The following is a 21918-nucleotide window of genomic DNA, read 5'->3' on the forward strand; positions in this document are numbered from 1 at the left end:
CTCCTTGTCTCCTGTCCAGCCAGGAAATGTAACTCCCAGCTTTGACTCAGGGGCACTGGCTAATGCAGAAGGGGTCACTGAGGGGGTGGCAGCTCCTTTGAGCCAGCTGTAGTGGCTGAACAAAAGCTATAGCCCTATTTCATGGTTTGACTGGGGAATTAAATCACACTTGTGTCAAAACAAATATATTCTATAAGAGTGGGCAGCTTGGCAGTGAGCCTCCTGTAGTGGCCTCTGCACAAAGCTCTTCAGGCACTTTAGGTATGTGACATCAAAGTGATTCAGAGTGTAACTGCCTTCAGATGGGGAATTCTGGCAATAGCTGCAACTTCCTCCTGTGCACATGGACAAGATTTTCTTCTTGTTGCTTAAATCAGATGCAGCTTCCCAAAAACCACTGATGATCCCCAGTTTCTTACAAACTTATACTCCCCCAGGGAAATGGAAAAGCTGTGGGTTTCAGGGAAAAGTGCAGCCCCATTGTACTACAGTGACATCCCCGCCCAGATTTATGAAGCTGCGTACCGTTACCTCAAGTACTTACATTGAGGTTCAAGGAAGTACTGATCTGTTTGTAGATCCCAGATTCAGAATAAGCGAACTCTGGAATTAGAACCTCAGGCTTGTAGAAATCTTCCAAAATATTCATGATGCAACGCCTGTCCCAGTCATCAGTCACGCGGCCGCCGTAGTTGATCTCCCCAGCTGTGTACTTCAGAACCTGTGAGGGACCCCACAACAGCTTTCTGTCCCGTGCACACTTTGTGAGCCTGCTCTCTGCCCAGGAGGGGCCAGCTCACACACCCACCTTGTACGGGATATCTGTGTATTCACTCAGGAACATCTCTAGTTGGCTGATGCAGATGCGGAGGTCTCCATCTGTGAACTCATAGGGGATGTTGAATCCCAGAGGCCCGAACTTCCTCCTCTCCAGCATGTTCCCGTGGAAGAAGCAAAGTGACAGCAACAAGGATTTAAACTCTGTGACCTGTGGGAAGAGAAGCAGGGAGAAGAGGTGCTCAGCTTGGGAGGAGATGTTGTTGGATGTGGTAAGCTCCTGCTGGGACCTGGTGGCAGGGAAAAAATGACATGCGCCAACTCAGCATGGAGCCCAGAGAGGTAGAAACCTCAGACAAGCTGCTGCACTAGGGAAGGTTGTGGGCCTGCTCCCTTGCTTAAAGAAATTTGCAAGTGTCTTCACCACGCCTCCACAATACTGTTGCTTCTGATTCTCATACTGAAACTTCTAACTGGTTCCTCACAGAGTAGGTGTAGGCTTACGAGAGCTGCCACCAGCCCTTTCCTGGCATGTGAGAGCTCTAGGAGAGAAGATCTGTACCCAAAGAAAAGCAATGGCTGGGGGAGTACGCGCACAGGAGCAGGCACAGACTGGGAAGCAGAACCTGGGCCTTCCTTACCTTGGAGCAGGAATTCAAGAAGTCATCGCTGAAACTACTGTATGACTTGAGCAGGTTGGCCTTGACCCCACGGGGGGGCTCAATGGTCACCTTGGAGCTGTTCTGGAGGATGGACACAGGGAAGTGGTTGCTTGGCAGACTGGTGAGCCAGAGGCGGAAGTCCTGCTGCACCTAGAGGGTCAGAAGGCAGTGAGTGCTCCCGGCACCGATGCCCTGGTTTGTTGGGGAACTTGTGGGTGGGCTGGAACTAGGTCTGGGCTCCTCCTGGTGCTCCAGTCCCTCTCAGGGGGGAAGCTGCTTGGTAAAACAGCTCAATGCAAGCCTCTGGTTGCTGTGCGTGACACAAAAAGGCCCAAAGACTGGAAACCTCAGCAAATGGCTACAGCAGCGGCAAAGCCGCAGTCCTCTGTGAGAGGGGAGATGCAAATGTCATGTCCCCCTGCTCCAGTGGCCACCAGGTGAGGTGGTTTCCCTTGGTTCGCAGAGCAGGAGGAACAGGGCTGCTTGCAAAGCAATGCAGCTGGAGGAGGAGATCCCAGGGGGGCACAGCAACCTGCTTGCTGGGCAGCAGAGCCACCCTGTTGTGTGGGGTGGGAACAAGGTTTTCCTCAGCCACGGGGTGGGTGTCACCTTGTTGGGGTTAATGCCTTCGATGAGTCTCTCCAGTGAAGGCATCCAGCTGGGGGCCAGGTGGCAATTCTGGAAGAAGACCCACTTGCCCTGCTCCATGGCACTGCGCATCATGGCTTCAGCGCGGGGGCCCTGAGGAGGCAGATGAGAGGAGATCAGAGCCCAGTCCATCAGGCTGCATCCTGCTGAGCCGGACAGGGAGAATGCCGCTGGGTGGCAGGACCCCTTTCCAGATCGGTAGCCTGGCTTTGTCCCTGGGGCTCAACTGAACCACCACCATCTGCTGAGGGTGCTGCAAGGGCCCTTCACAGCTCACCAAGTCTGTGGGCTATGGTGTGGGAGGGTGCATTGGAACAATTTGGGATGGATTCAGGAAGTTGGAGGGCTCTATCAGGGAAAGAGTTGCAGCCCTCCATGATGAATTGGCTCCTCCAGCTAGCTGAATATTGGACAGCGAGGGCCCTAGGGCAGGAGGATGCTGTCACTGTCCTGCAAGGGCGTTTGGCATCCTTGGAGCCAGGTGAGATCACAGGAGTGCTAGCAGGACAGTCCTGCCCCGGGTCAGCACTAGCAGTTTACCTGGCCTTGGCCCAGGGAAATGGCAGAGAGCTTTTTGGAGAACTTCATCTCTTCAGCAAACTTGTAAAGGTCGGCAGCCGGGTCAGTGCCTGGGGACAGCACAAACACGAGCGGGGTGGTGGCGCTGGACTCCCTGAACACGACGGAGAGGTCAGTGGTCTGCAACACAGACAGCTTGTTGTAGTGGAGGGACTGTAGTGGGACCGTGAGCCGTGGCTGCGTTGTGGCACCATGCGCAGCACTGCCTCCTCCAGCCCGACCCCCAGCTCCTGTGTCCCCAGTGTGGTCCTGGGGGCTGAGGCCAGAAGCACGTTCAATAAGGGCCTGGTACAGCTCTCCTTTGGGCAGGGCTACGGGCAGGGCAGTGACTACTTTCCCATTTGCTGTTTAAACTCTTGTATGCCTGCACTAACTGCTCTCTCCCAGTGCAGTTTAACTTGTGGACAAGAGGTAGGATATCCTTCCTCTGAGACAGAAGCATTCTCCAGCTCTGGGGACTCTGTTGGTGCAGCCCTAAATCTATGTCTGGAGAGAGGCACGAGCAGCTCCACTGCAACTGGGGAATGCTGACGGCCCCTTTGCAGCCAGCTTGAGGCCTCCTGCTCTCCTCCTGGCCCCAACATTGCTTCCTTCTGGCTGGTACCTGTGGCTCAATGAAGGTTTGATCCAGGTTCAGTGCCACAAAGTCCTGCATGGCGTTGGTGATCTTATCTCCCCGCAGACACCGCAGAACCAGCAGCCTCTGAAAGGCATCAAGCCCAGTATCCCACTTCTGGGGCAGGGGCTCTCTGCAAAGCAATTAGATGTATTTTGGGGGGGAATGCATCAGATCCCGCAGCTCCTCAAGAAGCACCCAAGCTACCTGCAAGAAGCCACGGGGTTTCAGGAGGATCAAGGACCATCCAGCCAGTTGGCTGAAGTTGTTGTCCACAGCTTTGAAACCATCAGTGGGCAAACCAGAGCCACAGCTGCTTCTGGGCTCTGCCATGGGCAAGCAGCAGGGCCAGAAACCCAAACCCCAGCTAGGCCTGCACAGACAAGCTCTACCCTGAAGGAGACAAGACAATGCCTCATCTTCTCCCTTGTGTGGCACTATGAGTGGAGCTGGCTGGATCAGTTCCTTGTGCTCTCCGATGGATGCCATTACATGCCAGGTGCAGTACAGCAAGTACAACAAAGCACAGGATACTTGCCTGTGAGGCTCAGGGCTGTCAAAAATGGCCCTGAACGCTTCCAGATTAGCTGCAAAGTCATCTGCAAAGCCAGAGAAGTTCTTCAGGTTGCTCAAGGCCAGGATGTCTCCCCATGCTCGCTCACACAGCCAGTCTGGAGCTGGATTCTCCCGCATCTCCTTTATGGCTCCCCCTGACAGCAGGTACCGCCACTCCTCCTGGGAACAGGTCAGGGATTGCAGCTTACCTGCCTGGACCTGGAGCATGTGGGTTCATCCCACGTTTCAGAAATATTCTGTAGTAACTTTCTGTCTGCCTCTCTGGCCAGGGGAGTGTGTGGAGGCATAAGAGAACCAGAGGGTCTGGTGAGATCAGTGTTGCCATTCAGTTGCCGTTAGCTTTCCTCTGTGGTGCTGCAGCCTCAAATCCCTGCCTACTCCTTCTGAACTCACTAACTTTAGCAGCAGACTGGCAGAAGCTGCAGTGGTTCAGGCTAGGCAGCCTGCATACAGGCACAGGGAAAGGTTTGAGCTCTTGAATGAACAGAAAAGCCCTAGGTTTGCCCACCAGCCTGTCACATCCATGCCCAGCCCCAGGGAACAAGGGTTCATTTCCATGCCAGCATGCTAAGTGAGGGAGCTGACCACCTGGGCTTGAGCTGCCCCACAGGGATCACATTCAAGGACTGGGGTGACTTGCTCACCATATCAATCTGCCCATCATTCATCAGGATCCGCGCACAAAGCAGGAAGGCAAACATGAGCTTGTGCTTCTCAAAGAGGCTACGGCACACGTTGCTGTACAGACTGAAGGTGACATAGTTGTTGATGTTCATGATTCGCTCCTTCACGGTATCTGGAAAAAAGGCAGCAACCAGACAAGGGTGGTGGGTGAAACAGAGGGTGCGCTGTCAGTGCAAGGGTGCTGTCAGTGCCCTGTCACAGGGACACAGCCACTCTCTGCCTAGGAAGAAGAGACATTGCCCTCAAACAAGACTTAGCACAGAAACCCCTGAGAAAGGCTGTAAATTCAGTGCCATCTGATGTTTCCTGGTGTGGGTGTGTGATCACTGTGTGGCAGAGGAAGGGCTCAGACAGGTGTCATACCTGGAGAAAGCAGCCCCTGAAGAAGGGGTGTTTTCTGCAGGTGGATGAAGAGGTGCTTGCCTCTGCTCTTGCTCAGGAGAGAGCTGGCATGGAAGAAAGCGCTGCCCCAGCACCGGGAGAGTCACTGCACCACAGCAGGCTACAGGGGCCCAGCCACCACGATACCCCCTTGCCTAGCACACACGGCCAGGCAGGGGAGGGCTCCTGCAGCCTGACAGCAGCAGCCAGAACCTGTGTGTGGAGGCAGCTCCCTGAGAAGCAGAACCACACTGTACCAAGAGGGCATGCAGCTCGTGAGTGGCACTAACACCTCTCCAGCCTGGTCAGCTGTGGCAGCAGAGTAGTGGGGAAGCGAGTGGAAGCCAGGCTGAGCCCACAGCTACCCTGCTGTGTGGACACAACCACAGGCAGCTCTGAGCCATGCAGAAAGCTGAGGCAAGTGGGGACGTTTGCCTTTACTCTTTAAGGCCCTAGCTTCTAGGCCAGGAACACGGTGTGATGAAGGAGATGATGTTTCAGGCAGGCACCTGCTCTCTTGGAGTTACTGATCCCCATGAGGAAGATGTTGAGGAACCACTCCAGTGAGTACTGGTACATGGGGTCCACGTTGGACAGGTCTGAGACACAGAAGTAGAGTATCTGTGTGCGGACAGCGACAGGCGCGTACTGCAAGCGTGTGGTGTTGATGTCCTTCTCTGTCTGCTCTGCCACCTTCACCTTGGCCTGAGGGACACAGAAGACATCGTGGTTTGTGCAGTGCAGGCAGGGGATGTGCAGCTGCAGGGGAAGAGCACCTCTATCTCCTACCTGGATCTCCCCTGCCTTGAGCTTGGATGCTTCCAGCACTTTGATGAGCTCCAAGTCATCTACAGGGTTTCCTTCAGAGGTGCTGAGCCGATACAGGATCTGGTCTTCTATCTCCTTCAGCTCCTGACGCATCTCAGCATTGCTAAGAATCAGCTGATTTCGAGCCTCTTCTAAGTCAGGCCGCTCCTCAGCCACCACTTGTCCCAGCAGCTGGTCTTCCAAGCCACTGCGACAAAAGCCACAGGGACGAGGGTAGGGACAACAAGCCCAAAGGCTTGAGGACAGTGAGGAATGAGGCTGAGCAGCTACTGGAGTAAGGACGTACCTGGGCGAGAGGGTGAAGTTGATGAGGGTGAGCTTTGTGGAAACTTCAGGACTGTAATGAGGGTTTGGCAGGTTGGTGGTGATGTACAGCTTGAAATCCTCATGGTAAGGGATCACCGTATCCCCCAGCTTCAGCACTGTGTTGCCTTGCTGTTTGTAGGTCTGTGTCAGAGAGACAAAGGCAGAAGGGCTGGGACACCTACCTCTTGTGAGGGAACGCACCTCATTGTGTCCTGGGCTCTGCGGTGAGGAGAGAGCCTGAAGAGATGGGCAGAGGAGCTCAAAGGTGCCTGGAAGACCTGAACGCCTGAACCTATATTCCACATTTCATGGCCCGGACTGCCAGGCACGGACAAAATGCCTGCTGGCAGGAGACTGGGGTGTGAGGGAGGCTGCCAACACGTTGGAGCCCTGGCCAAGACATATGAGCACTGAAGAGGGAGCACTCAGGTGAAAGCTGCCTGCCCAGGGAGACCTGCAAACCCACCGAGTCCCACTGCACCCAGGGCAGGAAGCCCCTTTCCAGCCTGGCCACCACAGTCACCCCTCACCACCGCAAGATAAATAACCTGTTTCAGCAAGACGGGCTCGAGGGCTGGATCCAGCTCCTCGCCGACGTTCTCCAGCAGGAAAGGCTTCCCAAAAGTAATGGCTTTTTCCAGACTGCAGAGAAAGTCCCGGTCGCTCAGCTTGGCCACCTCCAGGCTGTTCACCTTCTCCTGAAAAACAGCAGGAGCAGGCAGGGATGGAGAAGAGCACAGTGCTGTGCAGGTGTTCTGCTAAGGGCTCTGTTCCCATCATGCTGAGGAGATGAAGGGTGTATGGGGGGAATGGCACACATGGGTCCTAACTTTGGGGCATGTTTGCTGATGTGATGTTTGCTGAGGCGTGCAGGCTAAGGCTCAGTCAACCAAGGGCACCTAATCCCATTTCTGATGTGCCTTGCCCATCCTTCACATGTGTGGTACACCTTTTGCTGTGCAGATTTAAGTCCCCAAAGCAGCAGAAATTATACATCTTCTTGCTCAGCTAGTTTTTTTTTGCTATTTTGGTAAATTTAGCCCACCCACAAGGCATCACCAGACAATACACGCAGCCCAGCTGGGCAGCAGAAACGACAGGGGGAAGGGGACTCAGGAAAGACTCCTTCAGGCAGCTCTGCCTCTGCAGAGCCCTGTACTGGTAACTCACACTTCGTTTGTCTGCAAAGTGAGAGCAGGTAGGTGGGAAAAGCCCATGGGGGAGCACAACAGGAGCAGCTGTCAGGCTTCCTCCTCGCCCTTTAAAAGGGCAGCGGGCCACCTTCTGGAGGGAGAGAAGAGATAGTGGTTTGTGTTACCAGCATTTTGGCAGTAGGTATTGTGCTTGTGAGTTGGGTAATGTCACCCTGAGTCCTCTGTCCTAGAGGCTTTAAAGGCTGTTATGGGTCATGCTGGTATTGTTCTGTTTTAGGGTAATGGTGAAGAGTGTAAGGTTCCCAGAATCCGGGGCCTTGCTTACTTACGAAAGTCCAAGCCCAACCCTGTTTCCCTGTGTTGATTTCTCCAAGCAGGGAAATTCAGCTGGGATGAATGCAGTCCCTGCCTGGTATTGGAAGGGCCAGGCTGGGGCAGTAGTGGGGGTTCTTGCAGCTCTGCAGCACGAGATCTGAGGCTGCTCTGCACAGCTCCTAACAGAAAGCTGCTTCTCCAGTTCTGCAGACTTGGCTTTCTGCCCCATAGCTCTTACCAGGTTCTTGATCCACTTGTTTGCTTGTCCCTGGGGATCTATGTAGTGAGTCCAGCGCTGGGAGAACTGGGTTATTACCCCATTCTCCACAGACAGGGTGTCATTGGGTAAGCCAGCAATCTGTTTGGGAAGAAAAGGCTGTATGTTGGGAATGCTTTGAAATGTGGTATAACTCATCTAACACTTCAGATCCTAACTGGCCTGTTCTCCCTTTAATGTGTGTGCCTGCTGTGAGTGTGTTGGATCAATTCTTGGGCCCAGATTCAGGGAGTCCCAAGCATTTGGGCTCTGTTTAGTCATCCAGGATGGTAGCTGTGAAATGGAATAGGGCCTATCCTGAGAAGCTCTTACTACCCTCGTGCCTGTGTGGTAATGCTTACGGCTGGGTGGGGGATGATGGTGAGGGTACTGCAGAGATGCAGTTCCCCCTGGAAAGGGGCTGAGCCACGGGACAGAGCCATGCTTGTGGACTTAGGCGTAGGCAGGCTATGGCCAGGGCTTTGCTCTAATTATACTCTATATAAAGTGTAAACCCAGTGCGCTGAGGTGTGTGATGCCCCCAGAGCTGCTGCTGCCCTGGATGCTGTTGGTCCTCTCCTGCTTGTTGTACAAGGAGCCCTGGCAGCAATTGTTGAGCTGTTTGGAGTCTCTCCTCTGGTACAGTAGCTCCCAGTGAATTGCACACTGAGTGTTTTAGCCTTTGCTTGAGGGAGACCTATCCCCTGCATCTTCAGTCTGGGGTGTTGTCTTTTCTGCAACTTACCTGCCAGGAGCGGATTTCCACGGGGTCTCCAAGTGTGCTGATCAGGTTTGGTTCCTCGGTGTGAGGAATGTTGTTTTCTGAGAGTTGGCTTAGCCACTCCTTGCACAGCGCTACACGGTAGTGTCCCTGCCACAAGAAGCACAATCAGAGCCGTTCTTTTTGTAGCAGCTCTTATACTGTGTGCATTTCACTCTCCTGTTTCTGATCAAGTGTGATTCTGTGTAGCCTCCAGCACAAATGGAGAGATCCAGGAGGGATATTGCATCCTTTTGCCCTGTTCTGTGTGCCCTGGTTGAAGGGATTATGGCATTACAGCTTTGCCCTTGCTCAGAGCACACAGTGAGGTGGTGCTAGCAGACATCCTGGGCAACAAGGTTACCAGAGGGGCTGGGAAGTGCACCAGGTTGCACCCTGCTTTGGGGTTAAGAGCTGACAGAATGTGACCTGCAGCCCGTCTGGCCAGGAAAGCAGAGTGGCTACTGAGCCCCTCGCAGGAAGCACTGCACACTTACTGTGAAGGGGCCCAGGTAGGCAACAAAGCCAGCAGCGACCAGCACATCCCCAGCAATGTTGTTGATCTTGTAATCCAGGTTCTCGACGGTGTCCTGCCAGCGCACCTTTTCATCAGCCAGGTTGTTTATAAGCTGTAGGATAAGTTACATGGGTGAGAGCTGCTCTGTCCTGGACCTGCTAATCTCTGGGTAATACTGCAGGTGACTTTAGGGACCAGAGGTGCCTACACATCCTAAATTCTGTCCCCAACTTTAAGCACTTTGTCCTGGGTGTACTGGGATGCTCTTGGCTGTCCCTGGAGCCCCGTTGCTAGCTAAGAAAGCTGTGGCATGGGGAAGCTTAGCTTCACCAACCCTAATGTGCTGCTGAGATCTGGCCAACCAGCTCCAACCTAGTATTGCCAGGCTGTTGGAAGTGGCAGGCACAGGGATTTTCAACACTGTGCTCCTTGGCCTGAAATCCTGCTGTCTCATGTAAGCAGGAAGAATCTGGTTCTGTCCCCTACCGTATCGGCGCGGTCCAGTCTCTGCTGACACTGCTCACACTTCATCTCCAGCTCCTCCTTCTTGGCTATGCAGCTCTTGTACTTGGCTTGCAGCATGGCAATACCGCTTTCAACATCCCTCAGGCGTTCCTTAGCTGCCTCAAGGACCTGCTGAGTGGCGCGCAGGTCCTCTTCTGCCTCCCGCCAGGCTCGCTGAGGAGATACACAAGCAGACAGTGGATTTGCTGAGCGTGTGGCCAGGCTCTTCCCCAGAAAGCCAGAGATCTTACAGCAGAAGCTGGTTTGGGGAAGATTTCCCCCCCCCATAAGGGCACTAGCTGAAAATGAGATCCTTCCCTGTACAACAAAGGTTTACCTGCTGAGCTCCAATGTCAGGTTCTGCAAGCCCAGAAATAAAGACAGGTGTGAGGAAGGCTTTTCTGTATAGCTCCAAAAAAAAAAAAAACAGCAGCCTGTGCAAGCCTACACAAGTTCAGGATGTGGGCCACTGTTGAACGCAAGGAAAGGTTCCTCTGCTTGCCCCAAAATAACACAGAAAACACTAGGTTTGGAGAGAATTAAGGCTGAAGCACAACTGCAACGTGGGAATGACTCTGGAAGCACAGTATTAGCTCCATTTCAGTGTGTCCTAAGCTGAATTCATTAAACTAATGGGCTTTTGGGCCTCATGGCTCTGCCAGGGCTTGATCTGAGTGTAAGCTCTGACTTGCACAACACAGCTGGTAACTCTCAGCACTGCCTGCAGGAGGGGACTGCTAGTCCTGCATTCCCTAACACCAAGAGCAACCCAGCCATGTTGCCTCTTACCCGCTTGGGCTCCACGACCTTAGCCACAAAGTGGTACTTGTGCATGGCACGCACCCACTGGCAGATGGAGGTGCAAGCTTTGGAGACTTTGGCGATGGCAGCTGGCTGAAACTCCTTACTGTCGATGTACGGCTGGATGGCTCTGATCACGGCATCTGGAATGTTGTCCTGTGAGGAACGGTGGGAGAAAAAGGAGACTGGAGATGAGGGTGCCAGAGATCTGACTGAGGGAGGTCAGAAAAGGCTTCTCGCAGTGACTGCAGCCTGGTTCAGGACCTGTCAGGGTGGCTTAGGCATCACGCTGGAGTGAGAATCACACTGCTGTGTGCTGAGGCCTGGGAGACACTGCTGTAGGGTTGGGTAAATCCCTTCCCATCCCACGTCCAGCTCCTCCAAGCAGAAAGAGCAGAGGGAGAGAAGGGGGGACCTGTGTGTCTGGGTCCCATTGCCCAAATTCATGAAGAGCAGCCAGCTGTCACGAGGACTTCCAGGCCAAACACATCCCCAGTGCTGCTGAAGGGTGTTGCCTGAAAGGAGCTTTAGGCTTCACTGTTGTGAGAATGAGCTGTGTAAGGCAATGCCTGATCCCTAGTCACGGATTCCCTCTGTCACGGCTTACCTTATCATACTTAAATAAGCTATTCAAGAACTTGTCAGGGTCCTGAAGAAGGGCCCTGCCTGGCTCCCAGTAATCATCCACCTTGGAGCCCAGTTTTTCTCCTGCCACTTTTTTGGGCTTGACTTCTTTCATGATGCAGACTGCTTCAATCACCATTTTCACACCAAGGGGAGGCCGCTGCATTGCTCGTACCTTAAATCCAAACAAAGACAATGGGTTGGCCTGGTCCTCAGTGAGATGGGGTGCTCAACCTCCTCTGGACCAGAGGAAGGACACCTACAGGATGCAGCACACAGGCAGGCAGGAGAGGTATCAGAAGGAAGAGGTGATTATCAGAAAGGGCATGGAGAAAAATGTAAGCTGAAAAAGCCTGCCCCAGTGCTCTGTGATGAGTATCTACAGGATGTAGGTGTCTTAGTAAAGAAGCCAGAGCTGTACAGCCCTGGGAAGGGGGCAGTACAGACACAGGGCATGGGCAGACTTTCTCCCTTGCTCTGAGGGCTCTTGTTTGTCTTGTGTCCCACCCTGGAAATGCTGTAGGGCCTGTGCCCCGTGGTTTGCAGCAGTTGTGGAGAGACTGATGGAGTCTTTCCTCAATCAGACCGGTAGGAGTGCTGCTAGAGATCCTTTGAGATGGATGTGGGAAGAATAACTCCAGCTTTGTCTCTTCTAGTGTTGGCCACTTTGCCATGTTCAGCCAGAGATGCTCCCAGACCTTCCTGGGCACAGTCAGAAGAGCAGAGGTCATGAAGACCCTTCATCTGGTCCACCCCCAGGCAGAAACCCTTCTTGAGAGTGACTTTGACTGCCCTGAGACAGAGCAGTTCCTTGAGTGGTTCTGCAAAACAGTGGGTGAGGAGAATGTGCTGAGCCCAGCTGAGGTGCAGGCCTACAACACTCTGGTGGCTGCAGACAAGCCCATCCTGGAAAGTGATGAACTTGAGCAGGCATTGCAGAAGTGTCACCAGGTCCCATGGCTCCTACGTGTGATACCAGAGGCTGAGGGACCCTCTCTAGAGGCCCTGGAGTGGGAGGTCCAGGAGCTGAAGGACTATCGTGCATGTCAGCTCTGGCGGCACAACAAGCTGCAGGTTTGGGCAGCCAGTCTGCAGCAGGAGCTTAGCTATTTGCAGAAGGAGGAGAAGGTAGTGAAGCAGGCCTTGAGGAAGGCTCAAGCTGACCTGGAAGTGGAGGTTTTCCAAGCCAGTGCTGTTCTGAACCAAATCAGCAAGGTTGCAAAGCAGCTGGTGAATTGGCACTGGGAAGTGGGCAAAGACTGGTCACCAGTGATGCTGTACGAGATGGACCTCAGTCCTTACATTGAGCTGGAATAACAGTTGGCAGATGCGTTTGAGCAGTTCTTCCAGCAGGTCCTGCCAGGGACTGCCCTGGCTCCTGATGCTCAGGGGGCAGATGTGCAGAGAGAGAGCAGTCTGCAGGAAAGGCTGGAGGCTTGGACAGAGGTGGACTTAGCCTGGGAAATACTGGAGGGAAGACAAGTAGCTCTTTGTCCAGAGTGTGCAGAGACAGATCAGGTGGCAGCAGAAGAAAGCCAAGAAATAATAGCCCAAGGCTCAAGGGCAGAATTGCTAGCAGAGGGGAGCAGTGGCAGTGAGATGCTGAGTATGGGGGATGCGGTGAAGAGAGGTGGCAGCCAAAAAGCCCCAGAGAGAACAGACACCAAGCAAACAATGGTGGTGAAAAGCCTCAGGACCAATGGAGATGAGTTATCAGGGAACCAATGCAGTTACTGGAAGGAGCTGAAACAAATGGAGAAATCATATATCTGTACCCAGAGGGAGGTTATAACCATGATGGCCAAAGTGGAAGGCCACAGTGCTGTGCTGCAGTGGGCCCAGAAGACTCTGAAAGCTATCAAGGAGAACAAGGTAGGGTCAGTGCTTCTTCCCAGCCACACTCGTTGTGGTGCGGTGTGACTGTGTCGCAGCAGTCCTCCCACCAGGTGCTGGAGCACTGCGGGTGTATGGAGGCTGTGGCTGGGCTAGGCAGCGATCCCTGGTGGTCCTGGCTTGAGTGGCGGGCAGGTCGTGGTGCAGCAGCTAAGCTTAAAATAAGCATGGAGCTTAATCCTTAAATGAATTTTCCTGAAACCAATGGGTGGGTTTAATGTGTAAGAAATTGAAGTATCTTGTGAGTTGGTATTGGAAACCTTGAGTAGTTATGAGACTTTCCATGCCAGCTCTATAAGAGGGTAGGTGCTGGGGGGGGGGCAAGTGGACTGACACTGTCTTTCCCCACCTTCATGGGGAACAGATGTGCATGTTTTGTGGGGAATAAATGTCTGCTATTCACAGTTATAGAGCAATAAGCCTGTTATTCTCCTTCATAGCTGTCATACCCTATGCAGTGAAAACTCATACCTTATATCTACCAGCACCATCCCTTGCTGATGACTGTATTTGCAGCTGACAGTTGTCGAGGTTTCTCTAAGCTATGGGTAGGGACTTTGCCACTTCCCACTGCAGGGTCAGGACCACCTTCTTTTCTCTGACGATCCTCTTTCAAGCCAGATTTCCTTGAAGTCAGTCCCCTGCCCCTTGCCTCGTTCTCTTTTCTGGTGGTGGATCCCCTTTCTAAAGAGCTTGTTGGCTCAATGTGCTGCTAGATTTATATCCATGCCCTGCAGTCAACACTCAGGGCCACATCATAGCATGGCCTGCCACTTACCCCCATGGACAAGGATGGCCCTGCAACTGACTACAGGATGACTTTCTCTGTAAGACAGGGAAGTGAAAAAGAGCTGGCTGGTGGAGGATGTGTAGATGGACAAGCAGCCCACTGCATGAGCCCAGGGGAAAGGATGGAGCTGCTGAAAAAGGCTGTGGTTACTGCAAGCTTATAGAAGAGGAATTGCTGCAAAGTACTGTTGAGATCAGCTACAGCAATAGCAAGTTAAGTGCAGTGCCTTGCCAGCCTTGATGCACCTCAGACACCCTCCATGATCACAAGAACCTCTACTCCCCTCCCTCCCCCGCAGTCAGTTACCTCTGTAACATCATTTTTGTTTAGCTTCCTCAGGCTGGCCAGAGCAGCATCTAGGGCTGGGAGGGCTTCAGCCAGGTCCTTCTGAGCATCATCTGCAATAGCTTGGGCTTTCTGGGTTTTTTCTTTGGCCTTCGTCTCCTCAGCCTGCACAGCATTTCTTGTCTCTTCGGCCATAGCTGTGTCTACCTGCAGTAGCAAAGACAACCTCAGAAGCATGGCTGAAGACAGCACCTATTTGGTGCTCTGCATTGCTAGGTAAGAATCACAGCTGTCCTGTCAGGTCATGTGTTTTTTTCCAGCAGGCACATGCTGAGGCTTAGCTGCTCCAATCTCCAGCAGGAGATTGCAGAGATGATCCATAAACTCCAGCTCTGCCTGCCCTGGAACAGTGTTAGCCCTGCAGGAATTATCTGCTCTACCCATTTCTCCTGTTAGCACAGGGAGTGAATGTGACAGCAAGTGCATAGGGATATGGAGGAACAGGAAGATGTGCTGAGGCTTTTGTTTCTGTAACTGTCACTTCTGCCTGCCTCTAAGGATTAAAGCACTACCAGGAGGTGCAGAGGGGACGTGGAATATAGCCAAACCTTATTCTGTGAGTGGATCAGGCCACCTCTGGGAAGCATGAGAGATGAGAAAGTGAAGACTTGTTTGTCCCCGTCCCCCCCTTCAAAGAGCTGTATGGTGTTTGTGTCTCAATCTGGCCAAACTACAGTGGGATACGGGCAGGGAGGAACATGAGGAGGGAAGATAGTGAGAGCCCACAGAGAACAGTTCCCTTTTCTGCAGTGGTATGAGTGGCTGTGTGATGGTCCTTGATCTTTGGGCAGGCCGGAGCAGGCTGTAGCTGGATCAGCTCCCTGATGTTGGGATGCATAGGAAGGAGACCTCGCAGAGGCAGCAGTCTGGTCTTTAGAGCTGCTCAGGCCACCTTGGGACTGAGTTAGTAGTAGTCTGTGTCTGTGAAGAGCTAAACCAGTGAGGAAAAGGAGCTGGTAGCTTGGTTTCCTGTTCCACTAAGCTGTGGTTTCATACAGGGGCACATGAACCATTGCTTCTGCTAGCAGGCTGGGAGGTTGTGACTGATACCCACCAACAGCAGGGCAGGGTCCTCAGCAGAAGGCTATTGTCCCTGGTAGTGCTGTTCTGCACAAATATCTGCTGTACTGATCTTATGCTTTCAGATCAAGCAGAACTTCATGCAATCCCTGCAAGGCCTCCCCACGTGCTGTGCAAACCTGAGCAGTCAGATGTGGGAATCTCAGGGCTGTCCAGCAGCAGTACCTGCAGCTCTTCCATAGTTGCCAGCGTGTCCTTAGCTGCCTGCGCCAGGAGAGGGCGGGCAGACTCCAGCTCCTGCTGCATCCTCGCTACATCCTCTGCTGTTTGCTGGAGCTGCAGGAGCAGAACAGAGTGAGAGCCCCAGGGAAGGTCTGTGCTGCCCCTCGTGGGTGCTCTGTAGGAGCTATCTCGCTGCATCTCTGCAGCTTTAAAATCACTGCTCAGAGCAGTGGTTGTGAGGGACAAACCTTGTCCAGGCCACCACTCATCTTCTTCCTGGCTGTCCTCAGCTCCTGTTTCTTCTTTCCAATCAGGGAACTGAAGATGCTGAGGAAATCAAGGTAGCTCTTGGGAGTGACATAATTGTGTCTGGCCAGCTCCGCCAGGTACACTTGGCACTTCCTTGCTACACTCTGATGAATTTCTACACACATTTGGATCTACAAGGAGAAAGGAAAAAAACAATCTTATCCAGAACTGCATGTTAGGCAGGCCTATGAAGTGCCCAGAGAGAGTCCAGGGCTAGGATTACAAAGAGCTTAAGTACACACTCACAGCAGAGCAAGTGAGTATGTGCATGTGGGCTTCAATGGCATGCAGCAGGTAAGAAGCGAACATGGCCATTTCAAGGCATGCTAACTGATTCGGGATTTGAATGAAGCAATTAGGAAACGCTACTACTACTACAGCATAGGACTTTTCTGCATGTGTCTTGCAGCTGTTGCCCATCTGTGCCCATATGGAGAGGTGGCACATATGAGCATACAGGAGCTGTGCTTTGTGTGTTGAGTGTAGCACCTACCATCCCATTAACAACTTCAGTGCTGGCACCGAGATGTGGAATCTCCTGCAAGAAGGAGGAGGCAACACACTGCAGAGCTTCAGCAGGCCACTCATTAAACCAGTCAATGGTACAGCAATTCACGAGAGAGGGGAACTGTCTCAAGCGTGCACGGAAGACTTCTCCAATAGGGCTGGGTGGAAAGACATGCCAAAAAAATATGTTACAACTAGCTATAGATAAAGAGATAAAGTAGTTTTCCTACTTCCCTAGAGCAATCCTGATGTCTTACAGCATAAGACCACCTTGTATTTTCATGCAGCTCTTCTGCAAGCAAGCAAGCAAACTGCTCATGGACTACGCACTGCATTCATGATTAAATACAGTGCAACTGAACCCCAAATTTAAGCAAGGTATTTCTATAGCAAGCACCTCAATAGCACATGAAGGAAGGAGGAAGCTTATATGTAATCTGAATCACATACAATCGTATTCTTAAACTTATCAAGCTTCACCTTAATAATCAGGAAAAAAAGTATTAAAAAGTATCTACTCCTAGAGGAAAGTGGTATGCAAATGTTACTCCTCCTCCAAAGTCAGAGGCTGAGAAATAAAGCTCCCTTGACAAAGAGTGATGGAAGACACAGAACAACAAGGGAATAATTAACACTGGCAGCATAGAGTTCTACCCTTGAGCTATACCTCATGCACAGAACCATGTGGATATTGCTGCGAACCCGTCCTGTGTATGCAGCCATCAGATTAGCCTTGGTGGGCTGCTGCCCTAGTTCTCGCACAACAGGCTTCATAGCTGTCATGATCTGTTCTTGATCCTCAGGGCTGTAAATGTTGGGAATGTCACCTGAGTTGAGCAGGTTGTTGATGTCTTCAAGGAAGGATTCATTTTTAATCTAAGTAGATGAGAGGGGGAGGAGGAGAAAAAAAAGCAGTTGCCTAAGTCATCGGAGAGTCAGGTTTCCACATGCCATGTAGATTACTTGTGGATAAATACAGCCCTCAGCCTCTGCTAGAAGAAATAATTTCTGTGGTCACTGAGCTCCAGTAAAGCATACTCTGTCTCACGGCCAGGCTTTACAATTCAGCAGCCATGTTAAGCCATTTCAGGGGTGGCGTGTCTGGGAACAAGTCTTCCTTCTGCTCATTCACCATTTTCTTAGAGATAAATAGTATTCAGGGTCTAGCTCCCTGCCTCATCATAATGACTCTGTAAGCAGGCCCCAGTTGACTGTGTGCTCTAGGTCTTTGTTCCTCCAGCACAGCAGAATACTTTGCCATTAGGATAAAGCTCATTGGTACAGAAGGCAGAGTAACTGTAGGGACGTGTCAAGTCTGTGGGATGATTCCCCTCCAGAGATACACTTGCCTCTCTGTCAAAATCAGTCATACACAGCATCCATCTACTTGTCTAAATGTACCCTCCAATGCCCCCCTGAACCTTCGCCCACATATGCTTCTCCCTGCAGGGAAAAGGATGAGCGAACAAGCATTTGACAGATGCTTATCTCACTGCTTAGGGCACTGCCAGAAGCAACCTGGTTCCTATGATAATGAAGACAGTATAAAAGCCTATTGGGAGCATAACCATGAACTCCAGAAGTTGGCTTAGTCATTAGGAAGCGACACTTTACAGTGACAAGCCAATGTTATCCTGGATCAAGCTCCTCAACCCTCTTCAGGGGGATTTATTGAACTTGGAGGTATATTTCTGACTCCTCATGAGAAGGAATCAACCATGCTAACACTCCCATACCTGTGTGTCTACAAATAGGAAGGTTTTGGGTAGACTTTCAAGGCCTGCCTTCATCATGATCTTCTTCACGTCATCTCGCCATTCGGTCATGTCGTAATTTTTGGACAATTCTATCTGGAAACACTCATAATCTGCCCTAAAAGAAAGAGAAGTTACATCAAGTGCAATGTTTTGTCAATCCTGAGTATATCATGGACACAGAGAAGACTCAACCACATTGTTTTCCTACAGAGCACTGAGCACACATCTGTCCTTGAGCATCTCTAGCTATCAATCCCCAAATGTTTTACTCACAGTAGCGATACCTGAGCTAGATAGGAAGCTGAAATCTAACTTCATTAGCTAACAGCATCACACTGTATGTGTCCAACTGCAAACCCTTACAAAGAGCCTCAGAGTAAGAGAGAGAGCAGTTCACCATTTTTTTTTTTGTGATGTAGCACTTGGAGGACAGTGTGCCAGGGCACCATGGCTGCATTTTCTGTGTTCACATCCTATATTCAGGACTGGAACAGCTTGCTTCCCCAGCCCATTTCCCTGGCTCCCTATATTCACAGATGCCACTTGCCAGGCTGTCAGTGTCACTTATTTGTCAGTAGGAGCTCCTGTCTTTGTCTTCCTGCTGCCTGGCTCCAAGGAAGGAGCCCCCCATCCCTCCCAGAACTATGCTACACAGGCCCTTGAGTTGATGTGGACTGCATTGTATTAGCTAATTTTCTGCACACACACACAACAGTAACTGAACTACCAGCAAGCAAAAGTCCAATTTTTCTGGTGTAGATGTGTGTGTTAACTGAGCCCTAGCTCTTGACTGTTGTATCTGAAGAGACAGCAACCTCAAAAATGTGCAAACAGTAGCAGAAAGGGCAGGAAAAGAGAATCTCTGGAGGAACCCGATGGTGCTGCTCCACTTTATGTGAATGGAGCCCATCACTTACATGTGAGATGCCAGCCTGGTGAGAGACTGCCTCCCACTCCCCCCAACACCCAGGAGAAGAGCATTCCCTGGGGCCTGCCGCAGGATCCGGCTGATTCGGCAGATGTGCTGCATTGCATCCATGAAAAGCTCCAGCTTCAGCTCTGCGGTGTTGGTTTGATTGTACTCTTCCAGGTAATCCTCAATCACAATCTTCAGCTGCAGGCAGAAGCAGACACTTATGGCCAACAGATCAAAGCAAATCGGTGAATAAAAGCATTCAGCAACTACTGAATGGAGACGTTAAACTCAGGCAAGTGACTTCAGTTTGCTGTTCCTGATGATGCTGTTTACCTAGAAAAGCAGCAAGGCATGGTTCAAATTAAAACAGCCTGCCCTGTGCTGTTCCAGGGTCTGCATCTGGGAGGGCTTCCTGGCTCTATAGCTGCCTCCTGCTGCTGGTCCTGCGGTCAGGGCAATAAAAGGGCAGGTGCTGGAAGAATGACTGTCTATGGCTAGCAAGGTTGAGAAGTGCACCCCTCTTGTGGTCCAGCCATTGCACAGGATAACCATATAACCAGTGCCTCCTGACTTTTCCAGGGCTCTCTGTAACAGCAGCCTCAGGGCAGAGCAGATGAGACAAAGATATCCAGGATTTGGTCATACTCCTTCAGCACTCTTGCTGTAAACCTGGGCAAGCAACATCAGCCAGAATTGATACAGCACTGAGGTCCCTGCCTAGGTGACCAAGTCCTTTGTGCATCAGGGGACTGTGCAGCACCTTGGGAAGTCTGGCTGTCTCAGCTGGGCTCACCTCACTGGGGGACAAGCCTACATCCTTTGCAAAAAAAGATTAGGAAGCTCAGTTAATTATCGGTCCTTGTCACACAGCTATCACAAGAGGGGAGATGACAGGATAATCATCTGTTTCTGATAATGAGTGCAAAACACACTACTCATTGCCTTTACTTAATTACCACTATCAAACTATTCACAGTATCTTCTCCAACAGGGAATCTAGCAGTAACATTAATTAGTTGCAAAGGTCATTTGTGAAGGCTTTAATGGTAAATGTAGAATTGTTTGGGGGTAATGTGCCATTTCTTTCCAGCAAATTTCACTTTTTGTTCCTGAATACGGCTTATCTGGGAGACTTTGTATAGCAGGCTGCCTCCAGGAAGGCAATGCAGAGACAGCTTTTTCCACCTCCAATTCCCATCTGCACCATATGCAACCACTAGCCGTGTCTGGGGTAGGATTCCACAAGAGAGCTTTGGGAGGATGTATGATTCCAGAGACCTTCAGTTTTAGCAGCCCCATGGTTATTAACTTCTGTCTTTTTGTTTGCAGAAGACTTGGAAGATGTGAACACAATTCATACTGTCATGATTTCTTGGGATCCTTACCTTTTCCTGGCTGTTGATTTCTTTGTACTGTCTGACAGGGGCGTCTTGTTCCATGAAGTCGCCAAACAGAATTGGCTGGGAAGGGACAACCTCCTCAAAAGTGGTGCCTAGTTCCTCCATCATGCTTTTCATCAGGTTATCAAACCAGGTCTGGTCCTCTTTAGCGACCAGGCGATCAGAGAAGACCCGACAGCTCTCATGGTACCACAGTCGCAGCAGGTGTGATTTGTCCTGGTAAGAAATCGCAGCAAAACACCCTCATGAGAGAAGCAGAGAAGTGTTAAAGGCCTCTCTGTCAGGAAGGTTGGTTCCTGCCAGGCACATGTGCAGCCCCACTCCTACTAGAAAGCAGCTGGAGTGGAGAAGAACTGTGCAGAAGAAGCTGCATTCCCTTCTCCTCAAAACCAACTCCTGCCAAAACAGCTGCTCTGCAGAAAGCTCATTACAGCTGCAGTTAATACCCTATTAGTCCATCTGCCAGGGTTTCGCTGAGAAATGTAAGTCTCGTGTTTGTCCTTATCCTTCCTTCAGTATGACTTAATTTTTTACTGTTTTCACGAGTTCTCATTTTCTGGAAAGATCCTTCTCTTTGGGTGTGGCACAGAAGCAGATCCCCAAGTACTTTCTGTGATAAATCAACACCTACAGGCTAAGCTGGACCTACCGAGCAAGGTCCTCGGGAAAACTGAAGGGACAGAAGCCTCCATTGGCATAAGTTGGTAACAGGACAAAACCTCTGTCCCTGCATGGTCCCATCTGGTCTCCTAGGGCTCTGTCCAGCCCTGCAGGAATGAATGGCTAGGCTGGGTGGCACTGACTCCCCGTGGCCACGCACCTGGCAGATAACACACCAAGGAAGGCTTGGGGTGGTCTGTGTAGTGCCGGTACTAGGTGAACATCACTAAATTCATTGAGGGAACATCACTAAATTCATTGAACAGTATGAAAATAAAGTTTCAACAGGAAACTGAGTTTGGACTGGAACATTCCTGTTCTTCCCCAGGGAAGCACTGTGCTGCTGAGAGGACTGACCTCGATATTGCTGGACTCAGCCATGAGCATGCCCTGGAACACCTTGGAGAGGTCCCTCAGGTTAAAGGTGTAATGTGACTTGGCTGGTGTGGGCAGCAGTTGGGATGTGATGGTCGAATACACACAGATAGTGGCATCAACCAAGGGCTCATTCAAGTCTTTGACTGCAGGTGCTCCAGCTGCAGAGACACAGAAAGATAGAAAGGACGTCAAGGTGGCAACACTGGGACAAGAAGGTCCTAGCAGTGCAGACAGATGGCACCAAGTGGCAGAGGATTTGTTGCTAAGATTTGACCAGAACTGCACTTTTTTCCCTGACTTCCTATATGGAGACTGTGTGGGGCCCTGACCAAGTCTCAGCTCTTTGCAGTAGAGAACTTGCCAATGAGTTTCCCAACCAAATTGGAATCAGACCTGAGGAGGGGAGAATACATTACAACAATTCTGCAGTGTTAAGAGTCTGTGCACCCCATGGAGAAAGGAGATGCTGCCAGGCAGGTAATGGTGCTACCTGAAACACTCAGGTTTCCCTTCTCCCTCTTTGCACTCCCCCAGTGTAGTCTCAGATACTTTTAAGCTAGAAGGTGTCCTTTTAGCTAAACCACCTGGCAATTCATTGAGCTCAGCAAATGTGAAGTCTCTGAGGAATGGCTAAGGGATGACTTCTTATGTGATAGTGGCAAGATTTAAACATAGCTGCCAGTTTCAGAGCACAAAATATATTTCTCAATTCTAATCAAGTTCATTACCAAAA

General features: G+C 51.2%; 2 protein-coding genes across 5 annotated transcripts in view; one reads left to right on the forward strand and one right to left on the reverse strand.

Moving 5' to 3' along the window:
• Positions 1–21918, reverse strand: part of DNAH1 (dynein axonemal heavy chain 1) — an 88637-nt gene that overhangs the window by 3081 nt on the left and 63638 nt on the right. For all 3 annotated transcript variants that reach the window (XM_035337570.1, XM_035337571.1, XM_035337569.1), the window contains 27 exons: positions 21165–21343; positions 20133–20363; positions 18749–18945; positions 17811–17946; positions 16742–16950; positions 16061–16232; positions 15507–15698; positions 15262–15372; positions 13978–14163; positions 10972–11163; positions 10353–10520; positions 9546–9737; positions 9040–9171; positions 8528–8653; positions 7765–7884; positions 6606–6755; positions 6038–6198; positions 5713–5938; positions 5433–5628; positions 4503–4654; positions 3821–4017; positions 3271–3415; positions 2628–2786; positions 2049–2180; positions 1419–1589; positions 809–988; positions 545–721 (listed from right to left, as the gene is read on the reverse strand). In XM_035337570.1, the coding sequence (XP_035193461.1) occupies positions 545–721; positions 809–988; positions 1419–1589; positions 2049–2180; positions 2628–2786; positions 3271–3415; positions 3821–4017; positions 4503–4654; positions 5433–5628; positions 5713–5938; positions 6038–6198; positions 6606–6755; positions 7765–7884; positions 8528–8653; positions 9040–9171; positions 9546–9737; positions 10353–10520; positions 10972–11163; positions 13978–14163; positions 15262–15372; positions 15507–15698; positions 16061–16232; positions 16742–16950; positions 17811–17946; positions 18749–18945; positions 20133–20363; positions 21165–21343 (4589 nt within the window). The remainder of the gene's footprint in view (positions 1–544; positions 722–808; positions 989–1418; positions 1590–2048; positions 2181–2627; positions 2787–3270; positions 3416–3820; positions 4018–4502; positions 4655–5432; positions 5629–5712; positions 5939–6037; positions 6199–6605; positions 6756–7764; positions 7885–8527; positions 8654–9039; positions 9172–9545; positions 9738–10352; positions 10521–10971; positions 11164–13977; positions 14164–15261; positions 15373–15506; positions 15699–16060; positions 16233–16741; positions 16951–17810; positions 17947–18748; positions 18946–20132; positions 20364–21164; positions 21344–21918) is intronic.
• On the forward strand, positions 7384–12945 carry LOC118173215 (HAUS augmin-like complex subunit 3). 2 transcript variants are annotated; one of them, XM_035337577.1, is made up of 2 exons: positions 7384–7412; positions 11645–12945. In XM_035337577.1, exon 2 carries the CDS (start codon positions 11661–11663, stop codon positions 12303–12305), a length of 645 nt encoding a protein of 214 aa, XP_035193468.1. In that variant the 5' UTR covers positions 7384–7412; positions 11645–11660; the 3' UTR covers positions 12306–12945. The 2 variants fall into 2 exon arrangements, with proteins under 2 accessions (XP_035193468.1, XP_035193467.1); XM_035337576.1 differs by lacking the exon at positions 7384–7412 and adding an exon at positions 7633–7767.

This window comes from Oxyura jamaicensis, chromosome 12, assembly GCF_011077185.1.
Source record: "Oxyura jamaicensis isolate SHBP4307 breed ruddy duck chromosome 12, BPBGC_Ojam_1.0, whole genome shotgun sequence".
NCBI classification, from domain to species: domain Eukaryota; kingdom Metazoa; phylum Chordata; class Aves; order Anseriformes; family Anatidae; genus Oxyura; species Oxyura jamaicensis.